Consider the following 23165-nt stretch of genomic DNA (forward strand, 5'->3'; position numbering starts at 1 on the left):
AAGATTTAGTGACCTTCTTGATAAGAACTTCCTAGGCATATGTAAAAATGAAAGTCTGAAAAAAAAAAAAAATGAAAGTCTGTGGAAATATAACTTGTTCAGTGGTGAAACAGCAAAGAAAGAACTTCCATTTGTTCTATCAGTTCATAACCTACCAGTGGGCCACAGGCCTTCCTTGGAGAAACACTGACCTAGAGGCCCTCGTGGACTTTAGTGCAGTTGGCTCCACAGAGGCCAGAGTCCCACATGCTGCTCCCCAGAGCATTTTATTTCCAAAGAAGAGGCTTTGTCAACCTCTTTGGCATCCATCAGTTCATAAGCTGTGTTAATGTTCTTAGAGGATCCAGCAAGGAGTCCTGCACTTAGGCCACGTTCTTGCCCTGCAGTCTGCACCAAGTCCCCCGAGTGGCAGAAGGGAGTCCAGCACAATGACAAATACCATCAGTCCTTAGAGTGGAGAGCCCCTGTGGGATCAGGTCTAAGTATACTGACACTTCATACATGATGTCCTCAGGCTACCTGGAGTCCCCTGCCCCTTTGAGAACCCACGAAAGCAGTGGACACCCCCCCCCTCACACACACACACACACACACACACACACACACACACACACTAGGCTGCTGAAATGTACAGATGGCACATGTACACAACTTTTTGAATCTAATTTCAGGGTTACACACACACCTCCTTAAGCTCTCTATGGATCCTCTAGGACCCTTAAATCTTCTGGGTTAAGAACCACTATTTAGCATAAGTATTTTAAATTTGTGTTCTCTGCTCAGAGAACATTTTGTCATTAAGAGTTGGTTTTTATGTCTTGGTGTTACCAAATGCCCAGACATCTGTGTCTGTCTCCCAGTTGGCATTTATAGTGGCTTTGCTTTTTCATGTCCTCCTGCTCAAAGTCACAAAGTCAGAATTTCCAGACATCTTCTTAGGGAAATACCATTCCAATTAATGGCCTGCACTTGTGTAGACCTTTCCAGGTTGTAAAATGTCTTCACATTCTTTGTGTGATCTTTCAGAAGGGCCTGAGCCTCATCTTAGCAATTAGAAGATTCAGTTTGAGACTTGTGAGTTTCTTAAAGGGACAGTGTACTTTTCTAAGAGCAGTAATACACACAGTATTTACTCTCATCCCAAATGACGTCTTTGAAGGTGACCTCACCACCACCACTTCTACTTTCAGTATGCACACATGTGCTCACCCAGTACATGCACACATACACACACCCCAACATGCACACATGGAGTCTTGTACCATCCCCAAGGAGTGTGTGATTGAGAGTAAACGGGCAAATGTAAAACTTTCACCTGTCCTTGAGAAGCTCCAAGCTCCAAAAACCTCTTTGTCCTTTGAGGCCAAGCCCGTTGGCTCCAGGCATCCCCATGCAGTTCTGGAGCAGCTGTAAGGGAGGCCTCACCCTGATGTTGTAACCAAGCATGAGACAAAGGGGAAGAGTTTGCACGGTATGAATACGTCATGTGGGGAACGTGAGTGGGTTTCAGGCAGCACTTTCCATATTCTTACAAACGTGTTGTTTTTTCCTTTAAGATTTTGTAGCCCTAACTGGGTCAACCAGCAATTTTCACATTAAAGCAACATCAACTTCTTGCACTGTGTATAACTTAATCATTTTATTGAATCAGCAGCATAGAAATCTGACTTCTTTTGTAGAATTATATGGGTCTTCCTATCAGTTCATGTGAATGCTCCAAAAAATAGGGAGCAATTGGTTCAACTTCATGTATTAAGGAAAATGTTTGCTTAGAAGAGGTTACCAATGCTTCAATTGTCCCCAAGGAAGATTATTACATATGGAGACAGCTCATGGTGCCAGAAACATGTGACTTCCCTCCTTCCCTACTGCACATGTTTTGAAAGGAGACATTTAAGAAAGGTAACTAATGAGTGTCCAGCTAGCTTAGTCGGTGGAGCATGCGACTCAGTCTCGGGGTTGTGAGTTCGAGCCCCACATTGGGTATAGAGACGACTTAAAATATTTTTTTAAAAGATAAGAAAGGTGGGCAGCCCCAGTGGCTCAGCGGTTTAGCGCCGCCTGCAGCCCAGGGCATGATCCTGGAGACCCTGGATCCAGTCCCATGTCAGGCTCTCTGTATGATGCCTGCTTCTCCCTCTGCCTGTGTCTCTGCCTCTCTCTCTCTCTATCTCTATGAATAAAAAAATAAAAAATAAAATAAGATAAGAAAGGTAACTGAGTGCAGAGCCTATTTAGCTCCCTGGGTTCAGCAGGTACCTGAGCTGTGGTCTCAAGCAGTGTACCAATACATTTCCATCCGAGGGACCCTGGAACATTCCTTCTGGTAAATTTATTTTCCAATGCTTCTGCTGTCTTGCAGCCCTGGGAGCCCCAGTGTTTCTGCAGTAATTTCCCCCATGAAGCTGTGTGTGCGGATCCCTGGGGCCAGGCCCTGCTGGTTTCCACTGATGCTGGCGTCTTGCTAGTGGATGGTTAGTGAGTAGCTGCTCCTTCAAATGTCTTTGTCTGTGTAACTTGTAGGACTTCTGAGATGGGTGACTGCCAGTCAATTCCCTGTAGATAAAGGTGTCATCACCAATGAGGTTAGCAGTTTCCTTTCCTTACAAAATTAACCCCTTCTTTTCAGGATATGCACAAGCAAGCTGGAGAGTGAGTCGTGCATGACAAGTTCATGCCTTCCCCAAATCTGGTTAGCCTGTGGACCTCAAAATGACCTGCAAAAGAATCTCCTTTTGGCCAATACTTATCATTCTAATATTTTACCTTAAATCAACAAGACGCTCTTGTTATTTGGAGCTCCTATCTCAGGGACATGCCCTCTCTCAAAGCTTTTTTTTTTTTTTTTTTTAAGGTTTCTGATTCAAAAAGTATTTGGTGTCCAAAATAAATAATGAAAATCTTAGATAAACCAATTTTGTTAGCTGTAGAAATAGCAAGATTCGACAGGAAGACAGATTTCATATTTATATAAAATCAAACTTTTTGACGAGATGCAACTGGGAAGGTGGTCAGTTCCTGTCACTGCAGATCAGCCACCAGTGGGACATACCCTTGGGGAGAATGCTGTAGAGAGAGTTTTACTTCAGATAGAGATTTCATTTAGACTAAAGGACTGGGTGGTGCCTTCCAGCAGGAGGCCCCTTTGGATTTTTCCAGACTCCCAGTGAATGTTAAAGGGGCTAGACACCAGTAGCATGTCATCTCCTGGGGCTTCAGAGGGAGCCATAGGCATAGAGGCAGTGTCCTCCAAGGGCACACCCTCCACAACACAGAAGCAGGCTGCCCAGTCTCAGGTACTGATATTCTATGAGATTCCTGAACACTGCCACTGAGAGTGACATAATGGCCTAAAATGGCTACATCTTCCCATCCTTGGCCTTCACTCACGACCTTCACTCCCTCCTATGACCCTGTCAGTATGTTTCCTAAGTACTGGGTATGTGCTGGGCCCTTGGGAAGGGGAAGTAGATGCCTTCTGTGGGGAAAAAAGAAAGCCAGACTTTATAATGGACTTATTTCTGACTTCATTTGTTACTTTAAATGTATGTTTCAATGTATGTTTTATATATATATATATATATATATATATATATATATATATATATACACGCACAACATATAATTGTATATATAATTAATTTACTCATTTACTAAAAGGCAGATAATCTAAAATTTATAAGCTGAGAATTTAAATTAAATATTTAATTTTAGAAACCACCAAACAATTAGAGAATCTTTGTGATCTTAAAGACAACCTCTGTGCACTGCAGATTTCTCTGAAGTGGGGGGAATTTCTTAAGCAGCTGAAAACTAGTTTCCAATAATGAAAATTAATAAAATAAACAAAATGGGAATGATGATCAAAACTCCAGGAAGGGATTATGGAGGTTAAAATACCCATGTGAAGTGCCTACGTCAGTGTCTGGCACGTAGCAGTAATTTAGTAAACAGTTACTGTATTTCTGACATCTATCCCTGTGAACATGCTAAAAAGGTAACAAAATCCATAGATTTTTATCAGAGGTGCAACAAAATAAAATAACTTACTTTAAAAAACAACAGACTTTAGATGTTCAGTCTCATGTCCTCGTTTTATACATGAAGAAATGATGTGACTTGCCCAGGATCACATAGCTGGTTACTGGCACATCTGGAACTGGAACCCAGAGGTGATTCCTAGTCCAGCGCTCTTTCCACTAAGCCAGCTACATTTTATTAAACTCTACCAATGTTACTGTCTTTACCTTAACACAGGTTTCCAAAATACAGTCCTGAGCAAGTAATTATGAGAAATGTGTTGATCGAAAGAAAGTTATATTCTACCTGTTTGTTCTTTTTAGAAAGGAGAAAATATGCTTTATAAGGGCTACTTGTAAGGCTTGCCTGAAAATCACAGCAACAACAAAACAAAAACAACAAAAACCACAGCAACAACATTCTATTTGAGTTGCTTCTGTTTTTTAAAATGTAAAATCCAAACCAAGATTTCCACATCCCCTTCTGAAATGTTCATCTTTTTGGATACAAAACTTAATGGAGGTATTAAATATAAGGATTCCTGTGATGTGCCAGGAAATTCTTTTCTTCGAACTTGAGGGAAGTGGTCTTACACAGATGGTAGCCATATACACCCACCAGGAGCTCAGATTTATTTCTCATATTATTGTTTTCACTCCCTGGATATGCAGCACAGCTACCCTTTTTGCTTTTGTAAGAAGAGAATAACCCTTAAGGCTTTCTTTGTATTCCTCCCTATGCTTTCAAGCCATAATGTTCTTGTTATTTCTTTGTTTACCTTTCTCTTGTCGATACTTAATCACATTATGAATCATTTCTATGAGTGAATCTCTCCATTTCCTTTAAGGCCAGGTTCCACTCTATCCCATTAGTGTCTGCTTAATTTCATTAGACCTACCCCCTTGAGAGTCTGCTTCTGCCAAGGTCATTATTAAAACTCGAGGTCCTTTATATTCTAAGTGTAGCAAAAGCTACTTTGAAGGGAGACTGAATGTTGATAAAAGATGCCACAACCATTTGTTTTAGGTTTGCAGTAATAGAAAAGCCAGCTCTAAAAAATCACTGCTTCATAAAAAGATTACAAGAAGGAAAACATTGCTACAGAAGAGTCATTAAGTCACGTGTCACTTTCTCAGATCCTTGCTTCCTCCCCCTGTCTGTGCTACGAATAAACCTGTTCAGCCACCTGAGAAAGATTTGATGGAGAATAAATGCTAATTTATTCTGTACACAGGTGGGCTGCTACACAGTATCCCTCTGTCTTAAATGTCAAATGAAGCGCTTCTGTTGTTTATGAATTTCTTACAGTACTGTTGCTTGTGTGCTGGCCCCTCGGTCCACGGGGATGCGGTGCTGCTTATAGGCTAAGAGTACAGGCTTTGTACCCATACAGACCTGGGTTTCACATGTTTAAGATGTGGCCCTGGACAGGTTATTAGCACTTCTGAGCCCCAGGTCCTCATCTGTTAAATGGGAATATTAGAAGTTCCTACTTAAGAGGGTCATTGGGGCATTTCAGTGAATAACATGTGAAGCACTTAGCACTGAGGCCTGGCATGCAGGATGCCCTCCATGTACGTTAGCTGCTGTTTACAAAATGAAATAACCAGGGTTCCTGGGTGGCTCAGTCAGTTAAGTATCCGACTGTTGGTTCCAGCTTAGGTCCATGATCTCAGGGTCATGAGATCAAGCCCCGCGTTGGGCTGCCTGCTCAGCATGGAGTCTGCTTTCTCTCTCTCTCTCCCTCTGCCCCTCCTCCCATTTGTGTGCACACACACTCCCTCTCTCTTTCTCAAATAAATACTTTTAAAAATGGGATAATCATAGTTATTTAGTCAGACATGATGGTGGGTATTGGACTGATGATCATCCTGTGTTTTGAAAACTCAGGTCTGCCCCCAGCAGAAGCACAATACCTGAGATTCAGTTACTTTTATGAAGGCCTGGGGTAGAGGGGGAAGGAAAGTGGTTTGATGGGCTATCATAGAATTTACATTTGCTGCGATAATGTAGGGGAGCTGGAGCAAGCCCTCTGTCTAATAAAAGCTTAGCAGGCTCTGTGCTTGGACAAATCCAGAGCCCCTACTGGCCTGCAAGGAGCAGGAAAGGCCCCCCTACCACCCCCAGAAGCTGTTATGAACCCCATCCCAACAACGAAAGCTCTGCTCTCTCCTGGGCACCAAACAGGGAAGAATGAACTCCCAAACAGACAGATTTCTAGAAAATCTAAGACCCTCAGGGACACATGAACCTAAATTGCTACCAAAAAAAAAAAAAAAAGAAAAGAAAAACAAACCCAGACTCACAACAGAGCACTGGAAGACCTAAATTCAGATAAAGTATATCAATAAAGAATAAGCCACTTATCCAGCCTGAAATGTCTACACCGTCCCAGGACCTCTTTGCCTTGTGCTGATTCTACATCAAGCTCAGAACAGACCCTTTGCTCATGAAAGAGCCTTAATATTTCTTTTGGCCCTCTCTGTCCTAGGGACCCCCAGAAACAAGATATTTGCTAGCAATTTAAGTTCCCAGTAAGCTTAAAAGCAAATCCTACATATCATTGCAGTGTCTTTGATCAGCCACTTGCCTGACCTCTTCCTGAACGTTGCCATTACAATTAGTGTTTTTCTGTTATTTGGGCAACTTGGTCATTTCTCTTTAATTTTTGTCTAAAAAGGAGATTCTCCTCTATGGAGAAAAACTAAAAATGTATCGGTAAACTCTTGTTGATATGGACATAGGCAGGGAATAGGGTATGTTCGTATTTAAGTACAAAAGGAAATTTTAACTTTGCTTTCTGGAGAGAGATGCAGAATAAGCTAAGAAGTGATGCAATTTCAAACATTACATAAAAATAAGAAAATACATAAGAGAAAGAAAATACATAAGAGAAATACATAATTAAACTGGCTGTTTAAAAAAAAAAAACTGGCTGTTTAGTCCTTTAGTACAACACCAGTAAAAACTGGGATGGAGAGATGCTGCCTTTTCTTTGATGAGCACTGAAGAGAAGAATATAGTTTTAGGCCCCACTGCTCTGCTTTCAATATAGAGGAAGGAATGTCAGTCCTTCTCCTTGAGCTGAGAGAATGTGTTTAAACTCACAAACATTCTAGAAGCTGACTTCCCTTGCCTAGAGAGAACCAGAGTCCAGGACCACTCATAGGCACGTTTTATAGGTTCTGAAATCATGGGCTAGGTATAGTCCTTGTAACCTTGTCTCCTCTTCCAGATGACCTTCCATCAGTGCCTGTGTTTGACAAAACCCTGCCAGTGAAGCAGATGCATGTGCTCGAGACCCTGGACCTTCTGATCCTCAGAGCAGACAAAGGTGATAGTCCCCTTCCTGGTGGTGTCCTCTGGAAGGGGATGGGAAGTGTGTAGCCTTCTATGGCTGTGAGGGTCACAGTGGTCTGACTGCTTGGGTTGTGCCAGCTACTGGCTCATGGGTGGCCAGTGCTCAGTGTCACCAGGTGGCCCTTTGTTCTCTGAGGGGGGGGACAGTCAAGGAGAAAGGGGGCACATCCTTCAGGGCAATGTTCGGTAAAGGTGGTATGGGGTTTCCTCCCAGTTCTAGAACACCTCAACTCAGTTCTGTAGCATTCCTGCACAGTCCACTCTTGGGGTCTTCCCACCCATCTCCTCCTGCACCTTCTTTATCTCACCAGGGAAAGATGCCCGCCTCTTTGTCTTCAGGCTCAGCGCTGTGCACAAGGCCGTCGAGGGCAAACAGCCTGTGAAGAGCAAATGTGATTGCAGGGACAACAAGCTGGAGAAAACAAAAGGTGACTGGAGTCTACATATTTTGGTGGGTTCTGTTCAATTCTTTTTTTTTTTCTCAGACTGTCCAGATTTCACTGGAAATAAAAATGCGTGGGAATTTGATTTTATTGGTTTGGTTTTTGCTCGGAGGCAGCATCCAGGTAGTGTCAGTGTTTCCCTAAGAGAAGCCTGAAAGGTAGTCCAACAATGGAGGGCTAAAGGAAAGTCTAGGCCTTGCATGACAAGTTTTGAAGGTAAGTTGAGTTCTGTTCGCAAATCAGCGAAGAGGGACTTTTAGCCTCTGGTTCCTTGAACTCTGCTCATTGTCACTTTAATTCATATGGTGTCGTGGGCCTGAAACTAAGACCACGAACTCTGGAATACAGGGAATATGGCTTCCTTAATTTTCCTGAAACTCAACCTAACTTGTATTCCACATCTCTGTTTGCCTGGTGGCCGGAACATTTTCAGGTACTACCCCTGGGTTATGCTTAATTTCCAGAGTCCTTAGGTGTTGCCACGTTATCGAGGCCTGGGCATCTCCAGGCTTCTGTCACGTGCTCAGCATCATCTATATCCCTTCCCAGGCTGCCACCTGTACGCCATTAACACTCACCACAGCAGGGAGCTGAGGATAGTCGTCGCCATCCGGAATAAATTGCTCTTGATCACGAGGAAACACAACAAGCTGGGCGGGGTTGCCAGCATCTCCCTGTTGTGTCCCCTGTCAGAGTCACCTGTGGAGGAATTCCAGTATATCAGGGTAGGTCCGCTCTCCAGATCCCTTCTCTCCCAGCCAAGGTGTCCAGAAGCCGACTCTCTGGTTCCTCCCAGGGTCTATCACCCACTAAGCTTGTCTCACAGGTCAGTACCCAGCTGGGGAAACCCTCGACTGCTGCCTCAGTTTCCCCAGAGGACTATAGAAAGGATTCCCCAGAAGCTCTCCCTGAAAATTGGCCTTTGAGCAGAGATGCAAGGAAAGTATGGGAGTAGATGAGGAGGGGAGCTGGGAAAGGGTGCTCCAGGCAGAAGGAGCAGCCAGTCAAGAACCTGAGGCCCTGTTCAAGGCATAGTCAAGAGGCCACAACGGCTAGAGCTGAGGGGACAAGGCAGAGAGGTCGGAGAGACCTGGAGGCCATTGCTAGGATTTTGGCTTTGACTCTGAGTGAGAGGGGGCAGCCACTGGGAGGTTTGAAGCAGAGAAGTGGCATGTTTTGAAAAGATCTTTCTGGCTCCTGGACAGAGGAGAGCATGGCGGGGGGGGGGGGGGGGGGGAGGTGGCGTCCATGAGCAGGAAGGAGGAGACCACTAAGAGGCCAATGCAGGATCCCAGCAACAGATGATGATGGCTTTGGTGGCTGGAGAGCTGGAGGAGGCTGCCTTGCCTGCCCTAGCCAGTAGGATTTGCAGATCTACTAAGGGTGGAACCTTGTGAGGGAAGCCTCCATGATTGCCCATTCCTGCTCTTACCATCTCTTACTGCTTTTTAAAAACTTTAGTACATAGGTATGAACCGTGTCACACATTTGACTCCTAAGGCTCACTTCACCTGTAGGTGAGCTGAGCAATTATTTTTACCAGATTTAAAGCCTCAAAATTTAAAGCCTCATAATTCAAATTATGTGTATCAATTTCTGCTGATACCCAATTTTGAGGGACAGACAGCCATAACTGTGACATTAAAACAAGTTAAAATTTTGCTCTAATTAGGTGTTAGTCTCCTAAATACTGTAATTAGCCATCTTAATGACTATTTATGTACAGCATGTACATTTCTGTGGAGTATCAGCTCGGAAATCAGATTTCCTGGGCACAGATATTGGCTCTGCCACGTATAAACTATGTGAATAAAGGCAAGTCACGTGACCTTTGAGGCCTCAATCTCCTTATCTGTAAAATAGAATAATAGCCTTACCTATCTCATAAGGATCCAGGGAGGACAGTACCTGGCACTGTGTTAAGTGTTCAACAAGGTTAGCAGCTGTCATTTGATTATTATTATCAAATCACAGGACAGGGCCAGACTATCTGAGGGCTAATGTGGATCATGCTGTTGAATTGGTTTGGCCAGGTGTGGGTTTTGAGGACAGGTGGTGGGAGGGGGGGGGTGTCTGGCACAATCCCCGCCCCCTTTTCCCCTGTCTCCACCTTCCCTGCTGGCAAAGGGCTCTGCAGGAGCCTTGTGGGGTGACCCTCTACTGGATGGGAGTGGGCAGGCGGAGGGCCAGGGTTAGGGGTTGATATGAAAATGGCTGCTTGGCGTCTGACCCCTTCTCTCCTGTCATCATCAACCACACAGGAGATCTGTCTGTCCGACTCTCCCGCGGTGATGACTTTAGTCGATGGGCCAACTGAAGAGAGTGACAATCTCATCTGTGTGGCTTACCGACACCAGTTCGATGTGGTTAATGAGAGCACGGGGGAGGCCTTCCGGCTGCACCATGTGGAGGCCAGCAGAGTGAGTTGACAGGCAGTGGGAGGTGGAGGGGGAGCCAAGACCACCAGGAATGCATCTTCTAACCTCGCCATGGTGCTATAATGAGGATTTCTTTAAAATCATGTACAGTTTACCACAGCAGTAACCTGTGATATCCTGTTCAGGCTACACCCCATGGAGTCACCTTGTAGATCAAAATGATTCCATCTAATCTAATTGCCCTATCACCTCGTTCAGCCTTTCCAGATCTTCCCTGCCATTTGGTCCTTCCTCATAGAGGAGAAGTGAAGGGTCGAAAAACTCAATCTGAGTAACTAAAGAAATGAGAACATTTGTATAGTCATTCACTCCAGAAGGGCCTCATCCTCTCCCTGGCCCAATTCACAGCTTGGGGCCCGGGTGGCTGGAGTGGGCACACCCACCGGGTCCATCCCCAAAAAGGCCCCCTAGTAATGGAGGAAGGGATGGGACACTAGGAGGAGAGAGAAGGAGTATCTCCCTCTGGCCTGAGCTGCACAGAGTACAGGGATGGAGTGCAGGGATGTCCAGGATTTGCCAGAAATCAGGGGCTCACCTGCAGCTGCACTCCTTGCTAAAGATGCTAAAGATGATGGGATGGGGTCTGAACATTGGTGCCCCTCGGGGGCAGTGAGCAAGCTCACCAGCCTGAGACCCAGCAGCCTGTCACTGGAGCTGCTGCATGCTGACACGCAGATGGAAGAGCTCTTCAGCCATTTATCACTGCAAAGCAGGGCAAGGCCTGATAACACTGGAGCCACTTGAGGTTTGTGCAGTCTGAGCCAGCACCCCGGCTTGGGTACCAGGGACCCCACAGAATGGGGATATTGCCCCCATAGAAAGCATGGTTCCTGATAAAGACTTCCAAACATACAGACTTACACCAGTCCTGTTCAGCTAGGCCCAGAAGACTGCAGAATTCTTTCTGATTGTGCTTTACAAGAAACTTGTATTAGGGCATGCCCTACCCAAATAGTCATAAAAAATTGCTAATTACTGTGTTAAGAAGGCTTAATACCAAATGAGAGATTTTAAGAAACAGAAAATTTTTTTTAAAAAAAGGAAAATCTAAATATAATTAGGAGACCTTGTCTTCAACAGTTATCAATCACAGATCATCTGTTGTTTCTCATATATATATATACACACATATTTGGTGATGTCCAAACTTGTCTGCAACTGGAGTCATCTGAGGAGCTTTAGAAACTACTGCCACTGTGTCCCACCCCCAGAGATCTTGCTGGTCTTCGGTGTGGCATGGGCTTTGGAATTTTTTGAATGATCCTCCATGATTCTTACGTTTGGACAAGTCTGAGAACCACCGGTATACATTGCTTCTCATCCCTGGCTATAACTTCCTTTTTTTTCTTTTATGATAGTCAGAGAGAGAGAGGGGCAGAGACATATGCAGAGGGAGAAGCAAGCTCCATGCACCGGGAGCCCGACGTGGGATTCGATCCCGGGTCTCCAGGATCGCGCCCCGGGCCAAAGGCAGGCGCCAAACCGCTGCGCCACCCAGGGATCCCTATAACTTCCTGAAAGCTTTAAAAAGAAGAGTGCTCTGACCCCACCCCAGATCAATTAAATCAGAATTTCTGGGTGTGTGGGAATCGATATGCTTTAAGTCTTGCCAGGTGATGCAAATATAGCCCTAGTAGATCGAGTCTGTCCTGAAGCTCTTCCTAATTTAAAGCCAGAAAGACTGCCCCTCCATCCCAGCACCTGGGAACCCATAACCTCTTCCAGCCAACTTCTGAGGAGGAGAGGCCCAATTTGGCTTTAAAAGTTCTTTGCTCTTCTTGGGGGCACCTGGCTGGCTCAGTCAGAAGAGCATACTACTCTTAATCATGGGCTTGTAAGTTCAAGCCCTACAGTGGGTGTAGAGTAAAATCTTAAAAAACAAAAAGTACTCGCTTTCCAAAACCATGTGACCCAGCCAAAAGAGGTAGAAAAATCATGGCCTGGCAGGTCTTTGTTCAATCAACCCTTTCCCTGGCAACTAGTTTCCTAAGACTTCTTCATGCTTTTTCTGCCAATTGTTATTATTTATTTATATTTAATACCCTGATAAATTTATTAGAGTGTGGATTTTTTTTTCTTCATAAGATAAATGAAGGCCCAGGAAAAGCTAGGTTAAAGAAAGTTTTCTTGGGTGACTCCTGTGTTTTGTCTTTCTAAAAGTTACCAGGAATAATTAAAAAATGTTTTGTCTTTTCATCAATATGCTTTTTAAAACCAAATATGCTTTTTTTTCTCTAAGAGAAATCTTTAAAAAAAAAATTTTTTTAAGCCCTTCCCTAGGTCTAAGTGGGCCAGTGTATACATTCCATCCTCTGGTATATCCTCAGCTGCTGAGTGTTTACTGAGCAGGCATGGATGCTTAGACATAGCCACTCATCTTTGCAAGGAATTTACTGCCTGATTGGAAAGATAAACCCTAGAGAAATGAAAAAGGTAATGAACAAAGTGATTTCTATAGCCAGTTAGAAATGGACTAACATTTCTGTCTGGGCACAGGGCTAGCTTTTTCCCAAGATGTTCCTATAGCCCAGGCCCTGATGCAATGGAAGCAGGAAAGAGAGAGAGAGAGGCCAACCTCCCCTAAGTCATTGGGCATTTCAGGGTCATTCAAGTTACTCTCACTGCCTGCTGCTCTGTGCATGGCACCAATGTGGATTTTCTGGCCTAGTTTCCCACCTCTATACCTCATCTCTTCTTAGCCAAGCCCATTCAATTTCCATTGCAGCCTTCAACCCACCAGAGGGTCTAAGAGAACCCTAGGTCAAGAGAGGAAGTGTTTAAGGCATCAAAGCAGCGATGTGAAGGTCAACATCAAGTTGATTTTACAGGCCTATTGTGACCTACTGCCCCAGCTCCAACAGCCAGCCTTGGCCTCCTTCCCAAAACAAAGGTCTCCTCTAGAAGGAACTGCAGGCCTGGTAATGAGATCTAGGTTTCTGGCTTAGTAGTTGGGCCCAAGTCCCTATCTTGACCATCTACCCAGAACCCAGTTTGTCTCAGTGAAAAGCTCACCCCAGGATCACATGGGAAGGTCGACACTGACCTAGCAGTGGCTTCCACATTCAGCTGGGGCTAGGAAGGGTGAGGCGCAGATGTGGTTTGTTACATACCTGTTTTGAATTTTCACAACCACCATATGTTACTTTTATCATTTTTAAATGCCAATAAAATGAACTACTTTTTAATCAAATAAAAAATTAACAACTAACACCTGTGTCCTACCTTAGACCTACTATAGGAGGATCTCTAGGAGCAAGAACCCAGAATATATTTTTTAAAGCTTTCTAGTTGGTTTTGATGTCCTCACCTGGTCAAGAAATGTTTCAGAGACTGGTTCCCGCCAGGCCCTCACTCCAGGAAGACCCGCACAGGCATCAGAGCATGAAATGGGTCTCACTGTGCTAGGTGCTAAAAGAGGTCTGAACAAAATGCTAGGGAATGCCAGAGGAGGAACCAGTTAAGTCCAAGTTGTGGTATCCCCGAGTGCCAGCCCCGTGGCCGGAGCTCTGCCATTGCGTGCCCTGCAGCCTCAATCTCTGCACACAGCCATGCTCTGCCACCAGTCCTGGGAGCCCCTGCTGGACCTCCGATGTGCCAGCGACTTCCCTGGTGTCTGCTGCCACCGTGCTGGGACCCTGGTCCAGTTCTGCCTGAACTTCCTCTACTCTGTCATGGCCACCACCCCAAGCACATATACAGGCCCTGCTTCTAAGCCAACAGGCTGTCCCATCCTGCCTTTCCCGCTCTGGTTAACCATCTGTAATTATAATAAACACGGCCACCACTGAATGGTCACTTCTGTGTCTGGCCCCGTGCACGTCATAAGCACCATCTCATGAAATCTACCCAACAGCTGTGGGGAATGTACTATTGACTTCCCCATTTTTGCAGCAAAGGAAACTGAGACTCAGGAGGAGCATTTATTTACCCAAAACCATGCAGCTAGTAAATAGCAGAGATAGGACTTGAAGCCAGGCTATCTGACTCAGAAGGCTGTGCCCTGAACCCCAGTATGCTGTGGCCTCCACAGCCATGTCCCAAGGCATGATGAGGATAGACCACCAAAAGTCCAGGCTACAAAGCCAGTAGCACCTGGCCCCTCCTCTACCCCCTCAGGCTGGAATAAGTGCCATCCAATGACAAGTCCCTGGGACACCTAAGGAGGAAATTATTCTAAGTCAGAATGGTGAGGACAGGAAGGTTCCCTTTGGGTATCAGAGGGCTCACAGGCTGCTCCCTCATGTCAAGTGCCCTCCCGTTGGTGCCAGGCCCACAGCCGGGTCTTGCTGTCAGCTGACATTACGGAGCATTTACCAGGTAGCAGGTCCTGTCCTAGATGCTTCCGTAAGTGGCCTCATTGACTCCTTGGCCCCTGCAAGGGTAGATGTCTCCTTTTACAGATGGAGAAACTGAGGCTCTGCAAGGTTGAATGGGTGGCCTAAGGGCACACACCTCTGAAGTGACAGAGCTAGGATTTCCTTTGTTCAGTCATGCATTCACTGAGGATTCATTCTGCTCCTGCCACGAGCCAGAGCCAGCCCCCATGCTGAGCACGTAGCAGTGAATAGCACAGAGGAGGCCTCTGCTTCACAAAGCTTATGTTCTAATGGGGAGAGGAATCTAATAGACAAATAAGTGAACGTCAGATAGCAACACCCACTATGCAGATGAGTAAAATAGAGGCGTATGATATATAGCAGGGGAGGAATTATCTGGTATTTCATCCTCAAGTCTATCTGCTCCCAGAGTTGGCATTTGACCTCTGAGCCTCACAGTCTGCCACCCCCTCTAAAGAACCCACAGTCCTTGTTTGGGGCATTTGCCTCATTGTACCTTGTTTTATGTATTTATATGCTTTTCTGGTGTTTTCTTGGGGGCAGAACCCTGCCTTATTCATTTCTGCATGCTGAGTGGCACTTAGTAGTATAGTGTCAAATGATGACGCACAGGAGGGGCCAGGAGATCCATCTGAGGGAAGCCAGAGCTGAGGCAGAGGCCCTGGCAGGGGGTCAGCAGGGGTTCAGCACAGCGATGGTGACAGCCGTAAAGCGGAGGGCTGGAAGCAGAAGGTCCATCAGCGGGGCCCAGGTGGGCCTGGGCAGCATCCACCCTGGAAGGGGCTGGAGAGATGAGCTGAGGGAGGGCAGGCCCTTGCTCCTGCCCAGAGAGGTCAGACCTCGCCTGGGGTGGCAGCAGGCCCACAGAGGTCTCACCTGAGAGCTCCTGAAGAGGAGGGTGCTAGGCTTGGGAGAGGGGAGGGTTGCCTGAGACTTTAGGGCTAGCTCTGCTCACAAAAACGAGGTTCAGGAGGAAACTAGTCACATGTGAGAGGAAGATGATAATAGTGCTGACTGGGCAGTGGTCTGGCTCTTCTCGAAACTTGGCCTCGTCTTATGGAGTTCTGGTTAAGGTCCTGCAGATCTATTGTCATTATGCCAGTTCTACAGGAGAGCTGGGCAGAGATGAGCATTGGCCAAAGGACTTCAGTTTGGGGGAGAAGGAAATCTTTGTCGAACCCAAAGAGGACAGACCCCTAATCATGGAGGGGGTTGCAGACTATGGGTGAAGGCAAGTGAGGGAGTGAAAGGAGCAGGAAATGTGTAGAGGGCTGGGGTTTGAAACTCCAGGGGGACCTAGAACATTACCAGGTTGTGCGCTGTCTTCTCAAACCAGACCCCGCTGCCCAGGAAGACGAGTCTGCCTGGAAGTAAGAACAGAAAACAGAACTAAGCCTTCTGATGCCCTGTCTGTGGTGTGCTGCCTCCCTCCAAGTGCAAGAGAGCAAGAGAATAGAAGTGAAGACCTGACACAGTGGTTTTGAGGCAGGAGGAAGCCTAGCTAAGTGTGAGAGTGGGAAAAGTAGGTTCAAGCCTTGGCTGCAGCACTTACTCACTGCCTTCCTCTCTCGGAGCCCCACTTCCCTCATCTGTGAAGTGGGAAAAATACCACCACTCCCAGGATCGATGTGCGAGTGAACTGAACTACCCCTGTGAGGAAGCTTTGGGAACCAGGACACACCACCCAAACAGGAGTCCTGTTAACAGGGTGAAGATGCCCATCCCCCAAGAGCTCTTCCACAGGTAGAAATGATGGTGACAAAGTCCCAGTGGGGAAAGGAAGGGGAGACAGTTCTGTGCATTGTAATCATGGCCACCTAAGGCGAAGTGACCCCATAGCACCTGAGTTTACAGTAAGCCAGGCCCCATCCCCCACCACCACCCCACCAAAGCCTTGAACTTGAGAAAGTCTTTCAACAGTGTCGTGTCCAGCCTGCCCACCCACCATTGCCATTATCATTGCAGGTTAATTTTGTGGCAGCTATTGATGTGTACGAAGATGGAGAAGCCGGGCTGCTCTTGTGTTACAACTGTAAGTTGCTAAAATTAACTGCTCTTTTCCTGGGCAATTTAAAGGGAACCAACCCTAGATTTACCTGGTGCCTTGTTCCTGTGACCTTAATTGCATTCTGGGGAGCATCTAAAAATAGCATTCCAAACCTGGATCTCCCAGCCCTGGTGAGATGGGCCTGCCTGAGGCACTGTCTCTAGGGTATGGGATGCTGACAGTGGCTTCCATTTAAGGAGCCCTTACCATGTGCCAGGCACTGTGCTCAGTAGACTCCAGTGACTGTTTCATTGAATTCTCAGGTACTGTTATTACCTGAGGTTTGGAGATAAGGCCCCCGAGGCCTAGAGAGGTGAACTACCTTTCTTGGGATCACACAGCAAAAAAGCAGCAGACTTATGGTTCACATTTGGGGCCCTCTTGACTCCAGCACCCCAAATTTTAACCACGGTTATTCTACTGTTTGCTGTTTCCCAGATGTTAATAAAATCAGCCTAAACTTGGCATATCGAGCTTCACATGGTTTGGCTTGGGGCCAGTGGCAGGACGGGTTTAGGGAAGATAGGCCAGATCAAATGTATCAAAGAAGGTCTTTAGAGGCACCTGGATGGCTCAATCAGTCAAGTGACTGCCTTTGGCTCAGGTCATGATCTCAGGGTCCTGGGATCGAGCCCTGCATCAGGCTCTGTGCTCAGCAGAGAGTATGCTTCGCCCCCTCTCTCAAATAAATAGCTTTAAAAAATACACACACACAAACAACAAAGAGGATCTTCAAGGATTTTCAGTATTTCAAAAGCTAATATTATACTACAATAAAAGGATCCTTTAAAAGCTAAGAGTAGTGAGGTATTTTCCTGGATAAGCCTGCCCAGGGTAACTAAAACAAAAAAACATATTCTTTCAGCCTAGGATTGTATCAATTTCAATACACATGTGGCTAATGCTTTGATTAATCTTTGATTAATAAGTATGGAAGAGCTAATTACCAGCAGAGAAATTTGGTAAAAATCATCTTTCGAGACGCAAGATGGTAAGGGGTCCAACAGGCAAGGCAGCAGGAACAGAGCTTGCTGCCCAGCTCCAGCGGGATTCCTGGGCCCCACAGCTCGGCCAGGCTGCTTCTGCTGCCCTGGCTCCCAGATTATAGGGCCCAGTGCAACAGGGGGCCCACTTCTTTAAGATCTTTTTATCTCATCTCTTTCACATGTTGTCTTTCCACTTTATTGAAAAATCTAGGAGAAAAATTTGTTGCAGAATGCTTTAAAAACTGATGTAGATTTTTTTTTCTTTTAACTGCTTGAAAAGATGGAAAGGACTTTAGGTGGGAGAGAAGATAAGAACAGAAGGATAGAGCAGGCTATTAGAATGGGGTGATTAGTCCCAAACTGAAAAGGGAACATGGAAACAAACGTGGCTGACATTCTCTCTGTACCAAACTGGAAGCTCATGGAATCGGCAGATAGGCAGCATTCCGCCTGCAGGCTGAAGTGACCCAGCACTATGCCAGGTGTGATTCAAGCAGCCTTGCTGGCTCACAGATCCCCAGGGAGTTCCACGTGCCCTGGCTTTGCTGGTCTCCTGGCTTCAGGCTCTGGTTTCAATCTCAAGATGAGATTGCTGTGTCTGTTTTCCTAGACGCCCCAAGCTGTCAGAAGGTAAGCTCTGTGTGTTTAGATGCCATGTGGGTCAAGGCTTCGGGAATCCCAGAGGTTCCCAGACCTGCCTCCGTCCTCCCCAAACTATGCCACTTCCTTCAGTTTCTCTGGGTCAGGAATCTGGTTTTCAGTTTTCATCTCCCTCCTTCTTCCAGCAGGCTGGTGGTCCCCAGTGAACAACCCCAGACAATAACCAGCTGGGTTTTTCCACCATCCTCCAGGTCATTTCTGTAACTCATTGCCCCCACTCTCCCCCTACCCCCCCCCCCCATACACAGTGCTTGTTGCATTTGCCTGTTTCCATCCAGATGCCTGTGGTGTGAAGGCCCTTGTCAGTAAGGGGCTGTAGAATGATCTTGGTACCCCCTCCCCCTGATACCTGATTTTTATCAGTTTCCTTTCTATTTCCTTCTTTTAAAGATTTTATTTGTTTATTTGACAGAGAGATGGCAGAGCGAGAGAGAGCATGAGCAGGGGTAGGAGGGGAGAAGGAGAAGCAGGCTCTCCGCTGAGCAGGGAGCCTAACTCTGGGGATCATGACCTGAGCCGAAGGCAGACACTTAACCCACTGAGCCACCCAGGCGCCCATTTCCTTTCTATTGCTATTAAAAACAAAACAAAATAAAAACAACTTTTATAAACTGAGACTTCCATATAGAGACTTTTATCTCAGGTATGGTAAAGATGAAAATATTTTATAATAGAAATTAGAACTTCAAAAAAAAAAGAAATTAGAACTTCTAGTTATATGTTTTTGAGAAAAATGTATTTGCAAGATAAATTTCAGGGAGAAAGTATAAATAGTTTAATATATTGAGGATCTTATTTTCTTGTAATTAATCTCTATCTTGAATAGCAGAGTCAATCTTCACTTACAAAAAGAAAGAAAATTTGGGCAGCCCCGGTGGCTCAGCGGTTTAGCGCCACCTTCAGCCCAGGGTGGGATCCTGGAGACTGGGGATCGAGTCCCACGTCGGGCTCCCTGCATGGAGCCTGCTTCTCCCTCTGCCTCTCTCTATATATGTCTCTCATGCATAAATAAATAAAATCTTAAAAAAAAAAAAAGAAAGAAAGAAAGAAAATTTGGCCGTGACCTCAGCATACAACAATGATTCGCCTTTAATGCAAATAATAAATTTCAGTACTAAGATGAACTCTGTTTGCAAATGGTGTTTTAAAGATAATCACACAAGGAAACTAAAAATGCTCACATAAGTACCATTTATTCTCAGCACGACCACGTTTAACCTAAGTCTTAACTTCCAGGTGAATAAAGAATACACAACCTACCTCTCATGTCTGCTGTGACGATTAAACAGGATTATACTTGTAAAGCCCATAACACATTGCCAGGCATGGCAAGATTTTTTTCCTCCTTTTATTCCAGATTCATCAGAGCATTAATCAGAATCCAGTTTGTTCTGTAACCTCCATAGACTCTTCTACATGCAGAAAGGAATTTTTCTTCAGAGAAATTTGTTTTAAAATTAGAAGTAGTATCTGCCACCCTGCTCCCACCAGCTGGATGGGGAAGGTCAAGGGATGAAGGTCATGGCCTCTTAGCTCCTTCCTGTACCAAGACATTTTAGAATCCTAACCCCTCACTGCAGCTCCCTCATTCAGGCTGCGCTTTCTAAACCCCAGCAGACGATCTTCTCTGTGCCAGGCACATGTTAGATTCTGGAGACACAGCAGTGAAAGGCGCTGCCAGGGACTGCAGTGAGCTCATAGATTAGGGGAGAGCCGGGTGTGGACTCCAGCACTTTTAACTGTGAACATGCTTCACAGCTCTGAGCTCTATGCTTTGATTACTTTTCTAAGCCAGTTCAGTCTGATTTAGAGCCCCTTGTCCTCAGGTGCAGAAACCACCACTATAAGTTATTGGGAGGGAGGGCCCTCTACTTCTCTGGGGTCATACTGGAGTTTCTGGAGCTTATTCAACTGGAAAGGGAAGGAAGGAGCCTTGGAAATGCAGTCTGGGTCACCTCATCCTTGCCCGAGTGACCGTTGTTCAGGTGGGCAGCTCTGCTCTGGGACAGGCACATACCCACCATCCCCTGCCATCCAGCATGTTCTGTGCTCCATGAGCTCAGGTCTCCTCCAACCCAGACCCCCTCAAACCCACCAGCAGTCTGCTGTTCCCCCGGTGGGAGTTGAGGTAGAGAGGAGGTGTGTGTAAGGGACCCAGGCTGGGCTTGAAGATCACATCACTGCTGTGTGTCCTTCCTGGAGGGGGAGGAAAGAGTAGTTCACTCATTCTACAAAGATTTACTGAGCACCTAACGTTTTGGCTGTGAGTAAAACACAAATCCCTGCTACTTAGAGTGTACATTTCAAAGGGGGCAGAGAGACAATTAACAGGATAACTAAGAAAAATACCTACTATGGTGAATGGTGGTATGTGCTTTGGACATAAAGCAGGGAGAGGGGCTGGAGTCGGGCAGGGGTGGAGAGGGCAGGTCTCCATTTAGGGGAGGTGGGAAGGAAAGACCTCCCCAGACAGGGATGCTCAGAGAGAAGACCCTGAGTCAAGAAAGGGTGTGGTCTTTACACAGACCTTGAGGAGGGAACATTCTAGTATTTCAAGGTGACCCCAAGATGACCAGTTTGGCCAAAAGCAGCGTGAGCGTGAGTGTGGGTGTGAGTGGATGAAAATGTTATCTAAAGAGGAGCAGATTTGGGACACCTGGGTGGCTCAGTGGTTGAGCATCTGCCTTCGGCTCAGATCGTGATCCTGGGGTCCTTGAATCAAGTCCCACATTGGGCTCCCCACAGAGATCCTGCTTCTCCCTCTGCCTATGTCTCTGCCTCTCTCTGTGTGTCTCTCAGGAATGAATAAATAAAATTTAAAATTTTATTTTAAAAAATAAAATTAAAAAAATAAAGAGGACCAGATTCAGGGAGGGCCTTGTTGCTGGTGAGCAGCTGGAGGATTTTGAGCAAAGGGGTAACAGGATCAGACCTAGGTATGAAAAGGAACACAGGCCGCTCGGGCCGCTGTGTGGAGAACATCACAGAAGCGGAAGTGGATAAGGCGGTTCACTTACCAGGTGCCAGCACACGTGTGATGAGAGAGCTTGTAGCAGCACATAGCACTGGCGGTGCTGAGACATGGTCAGACTCTAGAGGTTTCAAAGTATGAGTACCAAGATTGTGGGCTCATGAATCTAACATGGTGTGTGCCAGGAGGAGAGAAAGGAGGCTGCCTTTTGGGACTTGAGCAACCGGAAGAATGGAGACTACCATGTATCGAGATGTGGGAAACTTTAAGAAGAGCGGATTTGAGTTGGGGGGAACATCAAGAGCTGAGTCTGGACAGGTCAGTGCCTCCCAGATATGCTAGTGGAGACACTGGAGGCTCAGAGGAGAGTGCCTGTGGGAGGGCCTCTTTGGGAGCTATTAGCAGGTCAGTGCCACTCAGAGTCGTGGGGAATGGGGAGGGGACCGAAGAGCTACCACAGGGAAGGAAATCTCCCCAAAGACAGCAGTTTCATTAGGGAGCAGTAGTCCTGGAGCAGGAGGTAAAGGTCCTCAGGACACCTTGATGAGAGCACAACTATCCCTGGGAAGTAGCCAGAGCAAATGCCACTGCATGGGATGAGAGAATGCAAGAGGAAGTAGAGATGGGAGTTCAGACCAGCCTTCCAGAAAATTTTGTGTTAGGGGGAAAGAGAAGGGGAGGGTTCAGTAAAGGAGGAAGAGAGGTCACAGAGGAGGAAGAGCAGTTGCTTTCTAGAAGGTGGAAGAAGCCAGCGTGCTTGTGGGCTGTGGTGGGCCAGAGGGGCTGGAGGAGGGGGGAACCAGTCACACCCACACTCAGAGCTGCAGAGCCTCAGGCCAGAGCAGAAGGCGCAGCAGGGAGGGGCCACTCTTCCTGAGCCGCTGTCCTCTCTGGGAGCAACACTTCAGCTGAGGCTGAAGATAGCTTTTTCTCCCCTAGTGAGTCCACCGGAGCAAAAACAAGACACCGCTGACTTTGATTCATTTTTCCTCTCCTAAGGACTCTGTTAGTTAAACTATATGAGACAATTGCTTTGCAAGCCTAGTGGTCACATGAAAAGGAGTTCCTAAACGCCAATGGCAGGCTGCTCCAAACAGACCTGACCAGATGGGAGCCTCATGGGCCATAGCAGCTGCCAGGAGGGCCTTCTGCTTGCCCCTGTGCAGGCCCTGACCAGCAGCCTGGCTTTTACAGCCTCTCCTCCCCTGGTGGTGGGGGGCAGGGGGAGGCACAGCTTTCTGTTCTAAACAGGGATGGGAGTGAGTGCCTAATGGGCATGAGGTTTCTTTTTAGGTTCATGAAAAGATGATAAAATTAGACTGTGACACCATACAACTCTGTAAATTTACTCAGATACAGTGAATTGTACACTTAGAGATGAATTTTATGGTATATAAGTTATATCTCCGTAAAATTATGGTATATAAGTTATATCTGTTTTTAAGAGTAATTAAGCATAAAATTGTATGGCTAAAACATGCTGGACTTCTGGAATAAAAAGAGCTTTTGCATCCATATGGACCATCTCATTTGGAGAGGATCTGGATCACCTGGACTTAGTTTAGCACTCAGAGCAGGCCACGAACAGGGCAGCTCTTCAGCCCAGCCTTAATCTAATTCTGGCTCGTGTTCCCCAAGGTGACACAGTCCCCCCCCCTTTTTTTTTTAAAGATTATTTATTTATTCATGAGAGACACATACAGAGAGGGGGGGCGGGCAGAAACATAGGCAGAGGGAGAAGCAGGCTCCATCCATGCAAGGAGTCAGACATGGGACTCAATCCTGGGTCTCCACGATCAGGCTCTGGGCTTAAGGCAGCACTAAACCGCTGAGCCAGTGGGGCTGCCCGACACAGTTTTCCTAATAAAATGTTGGGGGATAAGAGCGTGGCAGGGAGTATTCA

General features: G+C 46.3%; 1 protein-coding gene and 1 long non-coding RNA gene across 6 annotated transcripts in view; one reads left to right on the top strand and one right to left on the bottom strand.

Moving 5' to 3' along the window:
• GARNL3 (GTPase activating Rap/RanGAP domain like 3) overlaps positions 1–23165 on the top strand; it is a 146528-nt gene that overhangs the window by 114359 nt on the left and 9004 nt on the right. For all 5 annotated transcript variants that reach the window (XM_072777984.1, XM_072777983.1, XM_072777987.1 and 2 more), the window contains 6 exons: positions 2363–2474; positions 7256–7354; positions 7692–7808; positions 8373–8548; positions 10085–10243; positions 16564–16630. In XM_072777984.1, the coding sequence (XP_072634085.1) occupies positions 2363–2474; positions 7256–7354; positions 7692–7808; positions 8373–8548; positions 10085–10243; positions 16564–16630 (730 nt within the window). The remainder of the gene's footprint in view (positions 1–2362; positions 2475–7255; positions 7355–7691; positions 7809–8372; positions 8549–10084; positions 10244–16563; positions 16631–23165) is intronic.
• LOC140605763 (uncharacterized) lies at positions 1625–22642 on the bottom strand. Its single transcript, XR_012008327.1, has 4 exons — positions 19552–22642; positions 15907–15962; positions 8402–8522; positions 1625–2556 (listed from the first exon to the last, which is right to left on the bottom strand). It is a non-coding gene; the product is annotated as an uncharacterized lncRNA (long non-coding RNA).

Source organism: Canis lupus, chromosome 16 (assembly GCF_048164855.1).
Source record: "Canis lupus baileyi chromosome 16, mCanLup2.hap1, whole genome shotgun sequence".
NCBI classification, from domain to species: domain Eukaryota; kingdom Metazoa; phylum Chordata; class Mammalia; order Carnivora; family Canidae; genus Canis; species Canis lupus.